The sequence below is a fragment of the Microcaecilia unicolor genome, chromosome 4, assembly GCF_901765095.1.
Source record: "Microcaecilia unicolor chromosome 4, aMicUni1.1, whole genome shotgun sequence".
NCBI lineage: Eukaryota > Metazoa > Chordata > Amphibia > Gymnophiona > Siphonopidae > Microcaecilia > Microcaecilia unicolor.
The window spans coordinates 86,302,838-86,321,314 of NC_044034.1; the positions used below are offsets into that span (position 1 = coordinate 86,302,838).

The 18,477-nt window shown below is 42.9% G+C and overlaps 1 protein-coding gene across 1 annotated transcript in view; it reads left to right on the forward strand.

Moving 5' to 3' along the window:
- The first annotated feature begins 707 nt into the window (after positions 1 to 707).
- FREM2 (FRAS1 related extracellular matrix 2) overlaps positions 708 to 18,477 on the forward strand; it is a 288,273-nt gene continuing 270,503 nt past the window's right edge. Inside the window, 1 exon segment of the mRNA XM_030200407.1 lies at positions 708 to 5,801. Coding sequence (XP_030056267.1) covers positions 746 to 5,801 — 5,056 coding nt within the window. The 5' untranslated portion in view covers positions 708 to 745.

Here is an 18,477-nt window from a genome sequence, read left to right on the forward strand (position 1 = left end):
CAATTAATTGGTCCTCGATGTTTACCAGTTTTCTCCTTGTGCACGTTTTACACAGGTTTTGCTTTTTGGTCTCCGCTTTCAACAGGTTGTCTTCCCCCTTCGCTACCTTTGAGAGAATAAAACTGGAAAACTCCAAGGAGCTGCAGATCCTGGGAGCCAGAGCGCTAATTACACGCTTCAGATGCACTCCAGAAAGATTTCCATAGCCCCAGGGCACCTTTTCTCTCCGGGTGCCTACATTATGTTTTACAAATCTCTCGGTGCTAATCAACTTTCCTTTATAAAAAGCATATTTGCTTCCGCCACTAAATATCTAGGGTTTAGTTTCCCAAACAGCAGGTTTTGGTATTCTCCTATCTTAAAACTTGCCAAAGCTGTACGACTGTTCACGTCCCCTTTCTCTACGGCAGGAGGGTAGACTCCCCAGCCCTTCGCCTTTCCACTCTGCAGATCACCTCACCTCGAGCAAACAACCTGTTGCAAGTTCTCTCTCGCCCCCCCCCCCCCCCCCCCACTTGCTTCTGGGTAATGGATTGCACCGCTACCCAGTCACCAGAGCCGCCGTGGCTCCCGAACTGACCCTGGAGCCAATCGCCTTCTCAGGTGGGTGGGATTTCCCTCTCCCTCTATTCCCCCTCTGAAACCTTGCAGTTAATAGCCAGAGCCCGGTGCAGGGAGCCCTCGCGGGACGGAGAGCTTTCCCTGGGTCTTTTCAGTTCTCTGCTGCACGCCCAGGGCTGGAAGCATGCACTGTTTATGGCACCGCGGGACTCTGTGGTCACCCCGGACTCGAGCGGCTCCTGTCAAAGTGCCGCGGTGGCGGCTGCTGCTGGTACTCCTGCTGGGGACTTGGCTGGCAGCCGCAGTCAGGGTCGGGGCGCAGGAAGGGCGCCCGGACAGTGTCGCCTTGTCGTATGGACCTGTGGAGGAGACTATCAGGGTGACCAACCATGGGATTCGAGTGCCTTTGGGTAGATCTGTATACCTGGACCCGATCAGCGACCTGATGATTCAAGTGCAGCCTGGAGATAGGTGTCATATCACCGTGTTGGATAATGAGCCCCTCACTCAGAGACCTGGTCGATTGACTCCAAACAAATTCCCGTGTGACTTCGGACCCAAAGAGGTGAAGTATTCGCATCTGGGGTCCCGCAGCCCTTCTAGAGACCGGGTGAATTTACAGCTCAGGTATGACAATCAGACCAATACTGTGATCATCCCATTCATGATGGATGTCGAGGTGATGTTTACTCAGCTGGAGCTTGTAACTCGAAATATGCCCCTGACTGTAGATAAGCTACTGGGCTTTAGTAACCCCATCGACAAGAAGACCCTTGAATTCACGTTTGACAAAGCTTCAGAGGTGTGTAAAGTTGCCAGCTTGGTGGGACTTGGGGGACTGCCCAGATATGGGAACCTGATAAATCTTGTTAAGGGAACTCAAATGATGGACTGTGAGGAATTTCTTAAACTAGAGGTGCGTTATCAGCACACAGCCAGCACCAAGTCACCTAACAGGGACTTCCTCCCCATGGTGGTGGAGCTCCGTGACCTGGAGGGCAGTTTGCTCAAGCAGGAGTATTTCCAGATCCTGGTCAGAATTCGGGAGGGGCTAGAGAATCTTCCTCCCAAGCCAAGTTTTATTGCTTTGATGATGATGGAGGTGGACCAGTTTGTCATGACAGCTATTACCTCAGACATGCTGGCTGCTGAGGACTCTGAGTCTGAACCAGATGACCTAATATTTAACATCACTTCATCCTTTGGTCCTGAGCATGGTTACATAGTCAGCACAGATGATCAAAATCTGCCTCTCACATCCTTCTATCAGCGGGACCTGCGCGAATTGAAGATTGCTTACAAGCCACCTTCGACAGACTCAGATGTGGAGCGGATCCTGGAGATGGAGTTGGAGGTGGTAGACACAGAGGGGGCAATTTCAGATCCTTTTGCCTTCATGATTGTGGTGAAGCCTATGAATACACTGGCTCCTGTGGTGACCCGAAACACAGGACAGTTGCTGTATGAAGGCCAGTCTCGAGCTCTTTCTAGCTCCCATAACTTGGAGATAAGTGATGAGGACAATTTGGAATCAGTAAGAGTGATGGTGTTGGATGGGCTAAGACATGGATACCTGACAGTTCTAGGTGCCCCAAACAGGAAATACTTCACTGCCTCAGATTTGGACTCTGGTCAAGTCATCTACCAGCATGATGGCAGTAACACCTACAGTGACAACATCATCTTCCGCATGGATGATGGTCACCATGAGGTGGAATTCCTCTTTCCCATCACTGTGGTTCCCACCGATGATGAGCCTCCCATTCTCAACGCCAACACAGGTCTTTTCCTATCAGAGAAGGAGGTTGCACCCATCACCCCTTTTGTGCTCAGTGCCACTGACATTGACTCGGAGGATTCCACCATCAAATTCACTCTTGAGATGCCCTTTTCCAATATCGGGGAGGTGGTGTTGCACCAGCAGGAAGCTCCTGATGACCTCTCCACTTGGCACTTTGTGGAGAAGCAAGAGTCATATGAGAAAGTTGTTACTGAATGGTTCCAACAGGATATCCAGGATGGCAAACTGTTTTACAGACATGTTGGGCCCCATAGCACCTCCACAGTAATGGATCAGCTTGTATTCAGGGTTCAGGATAACAATGATCCTCCCAATCAGTCAGGAGAGCACACATTGATCATCAAAATCAGCCCCATTGATGATCTCCCTCCTGAGCTGCACCCAGATACTACATTGAAAATGGTGGTACAGGAGTATCAAGTGACCTATTTTAGGAAGAAGTTTCTTCGTTACTCTGACTTGGACTCAGATGACAGAAACCTAAAATACACGATCATTAAACCTCCAACGGACACTGATGAGAACAATCCTGTAGCAATGGGTTCCATTGTGCTGACTGAAAATCACAATGTTATAATCAATGAATTCACACAGGCTCAGGTCAACCACCACAAAATCTCTTACAAACCTCCTGACCTAGACCTGGGAATCACAGCTCGTATAGTGCAGTTTCAGTATACAGTGGAGGACACTGCTGGTAATGCAGCGGAGGGTACATTCACTATCTTTCTGCAGCCTGTGGATAACAAACCCCCTCATATCATCAATACTGGTTTTACAGTGTTTGAAAGAGGGACTCATATCATCACAGAAAAGGAACTGGATGCAACTGATGCGGACACTGACAGAAACCAGATATCTTTTACACTTACCAAGCCTCCAGAGCACGGGCAACTGCAATATTCTTCTCATGTCATGTCCGTAGGTGAAGCATTTAATTTAAATGACATTTCTAATCAAAGGATAACTTATATCCACAATGGGGATGAATCTGCTAATGATTTTTTTACTTTGGATGTCAGTGATGGCGTGCATGTTGTTACTATAATCATTAAAATTACAGTTCGCCTTGTAGATGATGAAATGCCCACTATCATGCTACCTGCAGGTACCATTGGTTCCTATTTAGATGTCTTAGAAAACAGTTATGCTGAAATTACCCCTACTGTCATTCAGGGTACAGATGAAGACACAGATGACCTCATGTTGACTTTTATTGTAGAGGATCCCCCTTTGTATGGAGACATTCTTGTAAATAGGGTTCCCGCAGAGCGGTTTACTCAGAGGGATATTATTGAGGGAGCTGTGGTTTATTTTCATACCGGTGGAGAACTGGGCCTTTATAAAAAAGAAGACTCATTTAATCTAAGCCTCTCAGATATGTCTGAAGAATGGACTGTTGGAGGTAACACTGTTCAGGGTGTTCAGGTCCATGTTACAATCCTTCCAGTCGATAACGAGGCCCCAGATGTTACGGTGGGGGAACAATTTGCTGTGATTGAAGGTGATAAAAATGTTATTACACCTTCACATTTAGTTGCCAAAGATATGGACACTCCTAATGATGACATACTTTGCACTATTATTGGCCAACCTACCACTGGCTATTTAGAAAACATTTCTCCTGCTCCAGGATCTGAGAAATCCAGAGCAGGTACAGCTATAAGTGCGTTTACTTTGAAAGATCTCAGATTGGGACATATTTATTATGTACAAAGTATTCATAAGGGTGTGGAGCCTGTGGAAGATAGGTTCATTTTTCACTGCTCTGATGGCATCAATTTCTCACAGAGACATTTCTTTCCTATTGTTATTATTCCAGCCAATGATGAAAAACCTGAAATGTTTATGAGAGAATTTGTTGTCATGGAAGGCATGAGCCTTGTTATTGATACCCCCATCCTCAATGCAGCAGATGGAGACATCCCTGCTGATGATTTGACCTTTATCATTACCAGGTCTCCTAAGCATGGGCAGATAGTGAACCAGTTGACCAATGGCACAGTTCTAGTGGAGAGCTTCAGCTTGGATCAAATTAAGGAAAGCTCCAGCATCATCTATGAACATGATGATTCTGAAACAAAGGAGGACAGTTTTGAGGTGAAGCTCACTGACGGCAAATATACAGCTGAGAAAAAAATACTTGTTATGGTCATCCCTGTAGATGATGAGACCCCAAGAATGACCATCAATGATGGACTAGAAATTGAAATTGGAGAAACCAAACTAATTTCGAGCAGAATATTAAAGGCTACTGATTTAGATTCTGATGATAAAACATTGACTTACATTATCCGTTATGGTCCAGGACAAGGTCTGCTGCAGAGGAGAAAACTTACAGGTGGTGTTGAGAACATTACGTTGGGAATGAACTTTACACAGGATGAGGTGGACAAAGATGTAATCCAATATGTACACTTTGGGCAAGAAGGCATTCGAGATCTCATTAAGTTTGATATAACAGATGGTATCAACCCTCTTATTGATCGCTATTTCTATGTAACAGTAGGCAGTAGTGACATGGTCTATCCAGATGTAATCAGCAAAGGGGTATCCTTAAAAGAAGGTGGGAAAGTAACTCTCACCACTGACTTATTGAGTACCAGTGACCTAAATAGCCCTAATGAACACTTGGTTTTCAGCATCACCAGAGCACCTGTTCGTGGCCATCTAGAGTGCACAGATCAACCTGGGGTTCCCATCTCTTCTTTTACCCAGCTTCAGTTAGCAGGTAACAAAGTCTTCTACATCCACACATCAGACGATGAGGTGAAAATGGACAGTTTTGAGTTTGAAGTCACGGATGGCTACAATCCTGTGTTTCGTACATTCCGAATTTCTATCGCTGATGTAGACAATAAAAAACCAGTGGTGACTATTCACGATCTCTTTGTAAGTGAGAGTGAAAATAAACTGATTACCCCCTTTGAGCTGACCGTAGAGGACAGAGACACTCCTGATAGGCTGCTAAAATTCATTGTCACCCAAGTGCCTGTTCATGGGAAACTGCTGTTCAACAGCACCAGAACAGTAACATCCTTCACCAAGCAGGACCTTAATGAAAATCTAATTAGCTATAAACATGATGGCACAGAATCTGCAGAAGATAGTTTCTCTTTCACTGTCACTGATGGCACCCATACAGATTTCTATGTCTTCCCAAACACAGTGTTTGAAACAAGGAAACCTCAAATGATGAAAATCCAGATTATAGCTGTGGACAATGGCATACCCCAGGTTGTAGTTAACAAGGGTGCTACCACCTTGCGCATTTTGTCTACTGGCTATCTGGGGTTTCTTATCAGTAGCAAAGCACTGAGAGCAGAGGACAGGGACAGTGTGCACAGTTCTTTGCGTGTCCGAATTGTAGAGGGGCCTCAGCATGGATTTTTGATCAACCTGGATAAAGGCAATCACAGTATCAACCATTTCACCCAAGGTACGGTACACAGATTTTCACTTTCTCCTCTCTTCTGTCTTTTTTCTCCCTTTTCTCTCTATCTATATACTTTGCTTTTCAAATCATAATTATGTGAGCATCTGTTTCACTTTCTGCTCTGATTTGGAAAAGGCAAGCGGTAAATCTAAAAATCTTAAATCTAAATCCAATTACATACAACAACATGCATTTGTTATGTTTAATCCATGCATTTTTGTTTTTGAAAAAAGTACACATAGCAAGTACAATGAAAATGTTCAAAAGAGTACAGACAGCATATTTGTCATCTCAGGATGTTTTCACTCTCTGGGAAATATTGGGGACGCATGGCAGATCAAAAACTTCCAATTGGCCCATTTTTCAAATGACTGTCAAAGCTGGAAGGTAACTGCAACATAGACTAAAAGAGGGGAAATGATTCTGTGAAAAAAAATGAGGATCCTTTTTTTTTCTTTTTAAACTTTGTTGTCTGTATTTTTTTTATACAATATGCTTTGAAAAATAATTCTGCTAGGAATGCATCAATAAGAAAAGAATTGCATTAGCAGCTGGTTAAGTTAAAAATGTATTTGCTTCCTCTTTGTAAGTATCAAGATAAAGCTGCTCTTTCTGTTAAAGAGACTTGTTCTGCAGAGTTACACCTCATTTGATCTGGCAAGCCCAGGCTGGAATTACTTTGTTCCAGCCCTTTGCTGAGCCCAGTTACAGTAAATGAAAGAATGAGGGGAAACCCCAGTATACAGTTTGTAGGTCACTTTGTTTTCTACTGTCAAAACATTTTAGTATTGAGTGATTTCTGGCTACAAATTTCATAGGGGCTCTTTTACTAAGCTGCACTAAAAAGTGGCTTGCGCTATTACTAGCGCGTGGGTTTTCCGTGTCTGAGGCCACTTTTAGTGCAGCTGTAAAATGGTTGCATTTTCCATTTCATTAGTTAATGGCCAGGTGCTTATTTCCCAATTCGTGCATGGCCATTAGCGTGGGAGCCCTTATCGATACCTGTTTACTAGGTGGTAAGGACTCCCGCATTAACCATGTGCCAATCGGCTAGTACATGGCAATGTAGCTTTGCTAGATGATTAGCGCTGGGCATACCTAGTCTCCGCCTCCAAACATGCCCCCAGCACAAAATGTTTTTTTAAAGGGAGACGTGCACCGATCCCCAGACTACTGTGGGATGCCTCGGCATGCTCCAGAGTAAGCACATGTTATTGCTTACCACAGCTTAGGAAAAGAATCCCAAGATGCTTTAAAATATTTTGGTCATTCCCACTGTGCTTTTCTGCCACTTTTATCCCCCTTTTTACTAAGCTGTGTGGCAATGCTGACACAGCCCATTCAAATTGAATGGGCTGTGTCGGCATTAACGCACCGGCAGCCACTAGTACGGCTTAGTAAACGGGGAGAGGGAGTTAGTGTTTTGTGGGAATTGTATGGTTTTCTCCTTTTTGTTGAAATTACTTGGACCTCTGGTTATTTTTCCTAAAAAATAATTATTCAGATTTATAAAAATCAATTTGGAATATTTTATCTATACCCCTCCCTCTTGCTACTACTACTGCTACTACTATTTAGCATTTCTATAGCGCTACAAGGCGTACGCAGCGCTGCACAAACATAGAAGAAAGACAGTCCCTGCTCAAACAGCTTACAATCTAATAGACAAAAAATAAAGTAAGCAAATCAAATCAATTAATGTGTACAGGAAGGAGGAGAGGAGGGTAGGTCCCTGCTCCTATAATCTGAGTTACCAGTTTTAATATGGCAGGGTTATAGCAAGTTGCTGGTACAGATGATCTAGCAATGAACTGAAGCCAGAAATGAGTTTAATTCTGACAGCATGAAAGCCTATATGGTAACAACCCCCACATGAGTTTAATAGCTTAGGAGGCCCATATTCAAAGGACTGAAGCTATCTAATGAATTAGCCAGCTTGATCCCTTTGGGTGAAAATGCTACCTTTATGAACCTTCAGCTGGGCAGGCACAGTAGTTGGATACATTTAGCCACTCTAATTGTGGGTGTTCTGGCATTGTTTGGTTGGGGGATGAGAATTAGGGGGAATGTTATCAAGCTGTGTTAGGGCAATAACTTGATTGCTTCTCACCTTGGTGGTTCCTTTTCATTGATTCCTTCAGAATCTCTTTCCTGTTGTGGCATTGTAGAAGCTTAACTGTTCCTCCAACTTGGTGGTTCCTTTACATTGATTCCTTCAGAATGCATTGGCTTGACTGTTCCTCCACCTTGGTGGTACTTTTACATTGACTCCTTCACAATCCCTTTCCTGTTGTGGCGTCGTAGAGGCTTTACTCTTCCTCCACCTTGATGGTTCCTTTTCATTGATTCCTTTGGAATTCCTTCCTGTTAGGGCAATAACCTGCATTATTTGCCCTTCATGCAACTTTAAAGGGCACTAACACAGGTTGTCTTGCCTAACACATTAAAGTCACTGTGGGGCACGTAGTAGTCAGGCAGCTCATTACAATGCAAACTATACCGCGACTTGTGATGTGTAACGGTTACACACTGCATGCTGCAGTACAGTTGACAAAATAAAGTCAGCTAAAAGCTGGGGTTATTTTAGCGCCTTTGAGCATTGGGTTACCAAGCCAGGTCGCTCTCAGGTCATTGTGTAAAGGGGCCCGGCACTGGCTTAAAAAAAAACAGTTGGTGATAGCCCTGCCCCAAAAGCAGAATGCCCCTCTAGGGCATCTCCCCAGCAAATGACCCCCACTCAGTTGACCCCCAAACTATCCCTCCAACCTGATTAGCAGCCCCCTCTAGTGGTGGCCCCTACCATGATCTCCTCTACCAAGACCTAAATCCCCCAACCCCTTGCCCCACCTTTCCCAAAGGACCCCCCACCCCCGGGCCCACAATACTTGAGGCGTTGGTGAGTCTGGGCAAGTGTGATGCTCTCGCTGGCATCATAAACCAATATGGCACCAGTGACCCCCCCCCCCCCTGGCAGTAGTCTTGCAGTACTACACTAGGCAGCTCTTATACAGAAAGATGGACCCTAACAGTAGTACCATGCGACTACCATTATGGGTTGTGGGCATCATAGAATATATTTGCAAGGTGGCTTGCCGGTAGCATTAGTTGTTTATCATGGAACAGCAATCTGCAGTACAGAGAAACTGCAGTTTGGTGACTCCCCTGGTACATCAAGTAAAAACTTGCCTTTTACCACATCTTGATGACTTCCCCCCTTATCTGGTTAACTTCAGTGATTCTTTCTCTGAACACAGTCATATCTGGCTTAAATATTTAAACCTGATTTAAATTTAACTTCAACTATGACCTAGCCAGCTAGGTGGTAGCTGAAAGTTATTCTAAATAGACAGTGAAAACTTACCTGACTGCTGTAGCCACTCTTCTGCAGTTTGAACATAACCTCTTATTGACTCGTATGATTACATTATAGATAAACATCGCAGATGAAAACAAAGTTTGAAAGATTAGTTTAAACTGTGGCTACTCAGTATGAGGAATATCTGTTCCACTAATTGGTGCTATAAAACTGCAGTCTTTTAGGGATTTGTAGACTGAAATGATTACTTTATGGACAAGTCAGGATCCCTGCCAATGAGAAAATTAAAGGACTACATTCATTCAGACTCGTGGGGTGTGGATCTAGCAGGTGCAAATGCCTCTCTGACTGCATGCTATTTATAAATAGCTATTTATTCTGTTAAAATGGCGTAGTGAAAATTGACTTTTCGGCTTCACACACAGTCTTCCATAGCATGCATGCATTTTGTCAGACTGCATCTAGCTCAGGAGAAGAATATAGCACAGGGATGAATCTCTTCATAAAGGCAGTGAATAAAAATCTCAATGAATAAGTATAATAGATACATGTAATTGACACATTTTGCCTCCTTTTGGCCACTTGCATAAATTGCAAGTACACAGTGGGGAATTCTATAAACGTGCTAAAAAATGGGCGCCAAAATAAATAAATCAGTGCTAAGCGCCATTCTGTAACGGGTGCATGCTTTTTATAGAATCACGCGTAGCGCTGAATCCTGTGCTTAACTTTGGGCGCCAGACTTTCGCCTTCTGAAACCTGATGTGAATGCTAGCGCCCTTGTTAGGCATGCTGAGGCAGTATTGTATAACTAAGCGCCTAACTTTTCGGAACGCCCCAACACACCCATGCCCCTCCCGTGGCCACGCCTCTTTTGGGATATGCCCTATGGGAGTTAGGCACCCTGCCTTGTAGCAGTGTTTCCCCAAGTCCGGTCCTGGAGTACCCCTTGCCAGTCAGGTTTTCAGGATATCCACAATGAATATGCATTAAAGAGATTTTCAAATAATGGAGGCAAATCAAGTTCATGTATATTCGTTGTGGATATCCTGAAAACCTGACTGGCAAGTGATGCTCCAGGACTGGACTTGGAAACACTGCCTTACAGAACAGCATGTAGCCATATGTGCATGCAAATTTTAATGAGTGTCAATTAACATCAATAATAGGTTGTTAGCACCCAATTATTGATGGTTAAGAGTTTGTTAACCAGTTCATTTGCATGCGCATTTTGGCAGTGTGCCCAAATTTGGGGGCCATATGTAGAATCCGGGTGAAGTGTTTGGGAGCTTTTAGAGGGCAAATCTACAACTAGATATTTCCTTATACATGCATAAGCGCACACATGCAAGTGTATATGTTAATATTACATAAGAACATAAGAATAGCCATTCTGGGTCAGACCATCTAGTCCTGCTTCCAGCAGTGGCCAATTCAGGTCACAAATACCCGGCAGAAACTTAATTAGTAGCAACATTCCATGCGACCAGTCCCGGGGCAAGCAGTGACTTCTCCCATGTCCATCTCAATAACAGACTATGGGCTTTCCCTTCAGGAACTTGTGCAAGCCTTTTTTTAAACCCAGATAGCCTAACCGCCTTTATCACATCCTCCAGCAACGAATTCCAGAACTTAACTATTTGTTGAGTGAAAAAATATTTCCTCCTATTTGTTTTAAAAGTATTTCCATGTAATTTCATCGAGTGTCCTCTCTATGAACTTTTTGAATGAGTGAAAAATCGATTCACCTCCACCCGCTCCACATCACTCAGGATTTTGCAGACCTCAATTGTATTCCCCCTCAGCCGTCCCTTTTCCAAACTGAAGAACCCTAACTTCTTTAGCCTTTCCTTATATGGGAGCAGTTCCATCCCCTCTATCATTTTGGTCGCTCATCTTTGAACCTTTTCTAATTCTGCTATAGCTTTTTTGGAATACGGTGACCAGAACTGAACATAATGCTCAAGCTGAGGTCGCACCATGGAGAGATATGGATGCTTTATAATGTTTTTGTTCTTATTTTGCATTCCTCTCCTAATAATTCCTAGCATCCGGTTTGCTTATGTGTGTGTAATGCATATGTATGTAAATGTTACCATGGGTTGTAGAACTGCTCCTAAGTGTGTGCTTTACACTTATTTTCAAACAGAAAGCACCCGTATACCTTCTCTTTGAAAATTTAGCGCAAAGTACATATGCTAGAACAGGGGTGTCCAGCCTTGGCCCTTGCCAGGTTGGGTTATTAGGATTTCCACTATGAATATGTATAAGATCTATTTGCATACAATGGAGGCAGTGCATTCAAATAGATCTCATGCACATTCATTGTTGTGTATTTACTACGTAACCACTTGTATATGTAAATAATTGTTCTTTATTTATCTTAACTGTTATTATATATAACTTAAATACGTGTTATCACCCTATATTCCACCTCTTGTTCTATCCTACTGCATTCACTCTAATCAGACACTCTTGTAAACAAAACATAAAATGCATATACATACTATACAGACAGGAGTGCTAACAGGAAGTTGTTCTGTACTGATTTATATCTAAATGTCTTTTTTTATTACATCTGAGATACCACCTCTTAACATAGTTGTAGTTATTCAATTGTCCCTGTGCTTTAAACCACAGTCCAATAATCAGTCCCATATGCTGGGTTCTTTCAAAAATGGTCCTTTCTCCAAGTCCTGATTCATGACTCTCAGTGTAAATCAATCCTGTCTCTTCCTCGTGTCCAAAATTGCTTTTTCTTATGGCTGTTATGTCCACCATCAAGTCTGTATTGTATAGACTTGACTACACAGCTTTCTCCACTGCCAATCCCAATTCACTGATTGTGGATTCGACAGAACCGCTTCTAATGCTCTTTAAGAGCATTAGAAGCGGGTCTGTTGAATGAGCATTAGAAGCGGGTCTGTCATCCACAATCAGTGAATTGGGATTGGCAGTGGAGATAGATTGAATGGTCACTTTTTGTTTAAATACACAGAAAATTTAATGAAGAAACTACAGAAAAGGATGGAGGGGGTCTTTGGTCAATGATTATAACGGTCACTGGGGCATTTTTTTCTGATCCCTGTATTCTCAACGGGACAGAGTAATCCAGTGATATCTGAGACCTTTTCCTCCTACCACGGGATATTTTAGTGAACAGGATGTCTACCTTTGTATTGTGATTAAAGGTAAGTGCCAATAATTGCTTGTTAAAAAGACAATTATTGGGGCTAATTAGTTCGTTATTCAATTAAACTGCGCACACAAATTGGGTGCACACCCAAATGTGCACATGCACTTTCTGGCGACTTTTATAGAATTAGAGAGTAGGTGGCATGCAAACTTTGCAGAATACTGCTGAGCGCCTAACTGGCACTCACTCGCATGAGTGAAAAGACGGCTTGGAGAAAAGACGGCTGAGGGGAGATATGATAGAGGTCTATAAAATAATGAGTGAAATGGAAGACGTGAATCGCTTGTGTTTACTCTCCAAAAATACTAGGACTAGGGGGTACGCAATGAAGCTACAAAGTAGTAAATTTAAAAATGAATTGGAGAAAATATTTCTTCACTCAATGTGTAATTAAACTCTGGAATTCGTTGCCAGAGAATGTAATAAAACTGGTTAGCTTAGCGGGGTTTAAAAAAAAGATTTGGATGGCTTCCTAAAGGAAACTCCATAGACCATTAGTAAAATGCACTTGGGGAAAATCCACTGCTTATTTCTAGAATAAGCAGCATAAAATGAGCAGCATAAAATCTATTATACTGTTTTGGCATCTTGCCAGATACTTATGACCTGGATTGGCCACTGTTGGAAACAGAATGCTGGGCTTGATGGACCTTTGGTCTGTCCCAGTATGGCAATACTTATGTATTTATGTACTTATGTACTTATGTTACATTCACGCACGTAAGTGCTATTATTCTCTAGTGTGCAAATGGTGCTTTCAATTAAGCACTAAGGATATAGAATGAGGGGGTTGTTGTTTTACTTTCATTGCAGAGGCTCTTTGCCGCCACCCCCCCCCCCCCCCCCCCCCACAGGAGGGTACTTTTCTAGGTTTCCACCTAGACTGCCTAATAGTTTCGCCAGCCCTGGTCACATAAATTGGGAGGGGGATACAGAGGAAACAATCTCCAGGTAGTTACAAATGAAGGCTCATGGCATCAGATCTCGGCTCTGATTCCAGCTGAACTAAAAGCCTAACGGAGCTGCTGCTCCCACAGAGGTAAATATTTAAAATGATTTAACCCCACAGGAGAGCTCTTGCCTGCATAAATTGTGCTGAGCAGGCATTCCGGCATTTTCTGTAGCACTTAACGGCACAGTGCCACTGAAAATCCAGTGTGATTGCTGCGGCAATATTGGATGTTGCTGGAGCGGTCCAGGGGTGAAGTAGAGGTGATCCCAGGTTTTACCTAGATAGCAGAGATATTCAGTCTGCTAACCAAGTAAAGGACATGGATAAAGATAGGATAGGACAGTTTTTTGCTAACATAGGCATCCTCTTACTGAGCTGTATTAGGCATTAATATGTTCCTAACACAGAACGTATTAAGGGGCCCTTTTACTAAGCCGCACGTCCAACATGTGCCAATTTGGAACTACCGCCCAGCTGCCGCATGGCCTGGGTGGTAATTTCATTTTTTTACATGCGTCCAATGCGCGCGCTGTAAAATATTTTTTATTTTCCAACGTGTGGTGCGAAGCACGCGGTAATTGCCTTCTAAGTCAATGGGTGGCAGTAATGTCTCAGACCCAAAATGGACATGCACCAATTTTTTTTTGCCACACGTCCATTTTTGGCCGAAAAAGGGCCTTTTTTACAGACGCGCTGAAAAATGGATCTGTGTTTGTCTAATACACGCGCCTACACTAGCGCAGGCCGTTTTTCAGTGCACCTTAGTAAAAGGACCTCTAAATCATTCCGTGTTAGTTTTGCCACGTGCGCACACTAACCATGAGGTAATTATTTGTTTTGTACTTGTTTGAGGGGGCGTGTCAGGGGATGGAGAGCAGGTGCTCCTGCCCTAACTAGTTAGCACTCTACATTATTGCACACTAACTTGTTAGCACATGGTTAAAACCTGGGTATCTATCTGAATATTACGATATGCAGATAAGTTCCGATGGCTGCCTATGACCTGGATATTCAATGCTGGTTCCCAGATTAGGCCGAGCATTGAATATTTGGGCCAAATTCAGCTGGTGTTGGTCAGCACTTTTGAATACCACTGTCTGAAGATCAGGTTTGTTCCTAAGAAATGAAATAATGTAGTCATTCTGTTAGTCTACACTGATACAGAGAAATTAAAGTTGGAAGACTGGGTCTGGTGACAGGGGCAGCACAAAATCGTTTTGGTCAGAGGAGCCTAACAAACCAACATCCTTAAATGCAGACCTGCCAAGTCTTCCACATTGAGAAGTAGACTCTCATTATGGAGGGCCGTTTCCCAACCAAAGTCAGGAATCACTAGCAGAATGCAGGAGACTAGGGAGCCAAAAAGATACAGCAGAATTAGAAAAGGTTCAAAAAAGAGTGACCAAAACTATAAAGGGGATAAAACGCCTCTCATATGAGGAAAGGCTAAAGAGGTTAGGGCTCTTCAGCTTGAAAAAGAGATGGTTATGGGGAGATATGATTGAGGTCTATAAAATCGTGAGTGGTGTAGAACAGGTAAAAGTGAATCAATTTTTTACTCTTTCGGAAAGTACAATGACTAGGAGACACGCAATGAAGTTACATGGAAATAGGAGGAAGCAAATAGGAAGAAGCCTTTTTGCACTCAGCAAATAGTTAAGCTCTAGAACTCTTTGCCAGGGATGTGGTAACAGTGGTTAACATATTTGGGCTTAAAAAAGGTTTTGACAAGTTCCTGGAGGGAAAGTCCATAGTCTGCTATTGAGATAGACATGGGGAAGTCACTGCTTACCCGGGGATTGGTAGCATTGAATGTTGCTACTATTTGGGTTTCTGCCAAGTACTTGTAACCTGGATTGGACATTGTTGGAAGCAAGGTACTGGGCAAGATGAGCCACTGGTCTGACCCAGTATGACTGTTCTTATGTTTTTCTCTGCCTGAATTCAACTACAAGCTTGCCAGAACTGTCGCAAGATTAACAAGCAGAAAAATGTTGGCTCCAAGATCTGAAGCTGTTCAGGGTCATAATCCTGGCAGAGAGGTTTTTAGAGAGTAGAATGGGGCAGGGTATGAACTGGATCGGAAGGCGAGGTCAGAATCTCTTGCTTAAAAATTGCTCCACCTTGGTGTCTCTATTTTATTTATTTATTTTATAGTAAGTATTCCTTACGCATCTTTTTCCTTCTCACTCATCTGCTTTAATTAAAAAAAAAAATCAAACTCATTTTGCCACCAGGAGGAGTCACTTCTGCTTAACATTTTGCTTTCTTCAGTAGAGAGAAACTGAGCAAATGTGTTTATGATTATAGTATGTCTTTGATTTATTTCTTGTCTTGAAGATATTAAGCGTGGGCGACCGTTAAGACATGTTATTTTACCACTGTCTTGTCCTGTTTAGCACAGGTCACATTTTTTGTAATGAGACTGATGGCAGTTAGATGCACAAATACAGGTATTCTATAACATCGCACTTAGTTACTGGGACCGCCCCTGACTCGCCTATGCTTCTCCTATGGCCATGCCTCCTTTGGAGTTGTGCGCTATGAATTTAGGTGCGCTTGTTATAGAATAGCGCAAATCCTTGTGTAACTCCTAATTACTGCCAATTAGGAGTTTGTTAATGCCAATAATTGTCAATTATTGCCAAAATTGTGTGCCCAACTTTGGGTGACCTATACAGAATCCATTGGATAATAGAGGTAGTAGGCATGCAAATTTTTCTTATGCAAATTCATTAGGGATACCTTGAAAACCTGATCTGTTGGCGAATCAGTAGGACTGAGCCTGAAGGCTAAGGTAGTATATATATAGAGAGAGAGTGTTTTAACTGTTTTCTTACTGGTGAGCCAATAATAAAAGGAATAGGAGTTCTCCTTTGAGTGCCCCCCCCCCCCTCCCATCTTCTGGCAGGAACACTGGTAGGAAGATTGGGAAGCCCATGGATCCCCCAGTTGCTTATTGCTTTCCAGAACAAGAACTGGGTGGTGTCCTGGTCCTTTGGTTACCCTGCCAGAAGTCTTGAAGGTGGGAATAGGGTATGAAGTGGCAGAGGCGATCCCTGCAACCCTCCTGGTTTTTACATTGAAAAATTATGTTTTTCTTATGAATTAAGTGTGCAGATGATCTTCTAGTTGACGCAAGCTTGCCTATCTAATTCTTAAGGATTTTCTGTGAAAATGTGGCTCATGGTCACCACAATACAACTGACCAGTTATTTTAGGAATTTGCCCAGCTTTATTTAATGGTAGTTCATATACCTGGCTGTAACTTCCTTATTGCCCATTCCCAGATGGCGGCTATTGTAATCTTTAATAATTGAGGGGTCCTTTTACTAAGGTGCCCTGAAAAATGGTTTGCGGTAGTGTAGGTGCAGGTTTTGGGCATGCACCAATCCATCTTTCAGCGTGCCTATAAAAAAGCCCTTTTAAAAATTTTAGCCGAAAATGGACGTGTTCCAAAATGAAAATTGCCACTGTCCATTTTGGGTCTGTGACCTTACCGCCAGCCATTGACCTAGCAGTAAAGTCTCACACGGTAACCTGTTGGTAATGACCTACACGTGCCAAATGCCATTTGGCGTGCATCCAAGTCACACTTCCGAAAATAAACATTATTTTCTGGCTATGCGTATCACACCTGCGCCAAAAATGAAATTACCACAAGAGCCACGTGGTAGCCGGGTGGTAATTTCATTTTGGCGTGTGTTGAGCACATGTAGAGCCTTACGCGGCTTAGTAAAAGGGCCCCCTGAACTGTATATGCTAAAAGAAATAGAGTGAAGTGTATAGCAAGTGAATTTGGTTTTAGTGTCCTTCCACAGTTTAAATGATTGCAAATTCAAGAATCTAAATACAGTTACCTAAATGGTGCCGTTTATTTCTGTGTATACAAACTCTACATTTTGATTTATTCAGTTACACCAGTTCCACGACACCCATGTGGCCCCCCTTAGTAATACTTTTTGCAGAGCCTCATAATTCTTGACTGGTGGCATGCTGTACTGCCAACACCAAGCCCTTTCTGCTGTTGCAGACATTTTCCAGACAGCTGGTAATTTTAGTGTAGCAAACAAATGTGTTAATAGCTGCAAGTAAAAGCGCTGGAGCTGTTAGTGTCTGAGCCCTAGGACTAATTTTAGGAAGCTGCTCTCTGCCTTGGTATAAAAGTTAGGTTCAATAGTTAATTCCCATTTGACCCTGCCTTCAAATGAAATCAATTCTTGTATACTGCTAATATCCCCTTTCCAGGGTTCAGTTTGGTTTGCATTCTAGTTGAGACAAAAGCCGATAATGTTAGTGTGAGGTATGAAAACAATTAGAGACCTTTGGTGTAATGCATGAGACCAAAAACATTATGGGAAAGGATAGTGGATGATACTAGGAGGTAGAAGTCAATGGATTGTTATGAAGCAGTCTTTGGGAGTGACGCTACATCACTCGAATTATATTGATTTAGTCTTTATCAAGACTATCAGATATTACATACAAGCTTCAAGGCTTGATCGAGACTCCTGAGGCAGGCCTGTGGCCGAAACACAGTACTGTGTCGAGTCTGTGAATAAAGCTGTTTCTTCTGTCACCATAGTCCTGTTTCCCTGGAGTCATTGGTCCACTTCCCACTCCGTATTATATAATTCTGCTATGGGAAGCCAGTGCAGTTTGTTAAGATGAGTTGAAACACTAGTATATCTATTCAATCTGTATATTAGTCTGGCAGCTGTATTCTGTATGATTTGTAGGTTTTTTTTTTCTGATATTGACAATACAAAGAATTAGAATGTTACAGAAATCCAATTGTAGGACTAACATTTGGACTAGTAGTATAAAGGTTTTTTGGTCGAAGAATGATCTGACTAGACGTAGCTCTCTCATTTTGAATAGTGTTTTCTTCTATAGCTGGTTCATTAAGACCCAGGTGTACTAAGGCAAGGGATGACATAAAGAGATTGAACAGGATAGGTGAGAGGGGAGATCTCTGCGGGACCCCGCAGTTAGGAGACCAGTAGTTGGAAAGTTGGTTGTTTTACTAGACATAATAGCTTCAATTTATTTATTTATTGGGGGGGGGGGTTGGAGGGCTCAACATTTACCAACACAAGTGTAACAAGTAGGGGGGGTGAATGGGCCTGGGTCCGCCTGCCTGAGTGCACTGCACCCACTAAAATCTGCTCCAGGGACCTGCATACTGCTGTGATGGAGCTGGGTATGACATTTG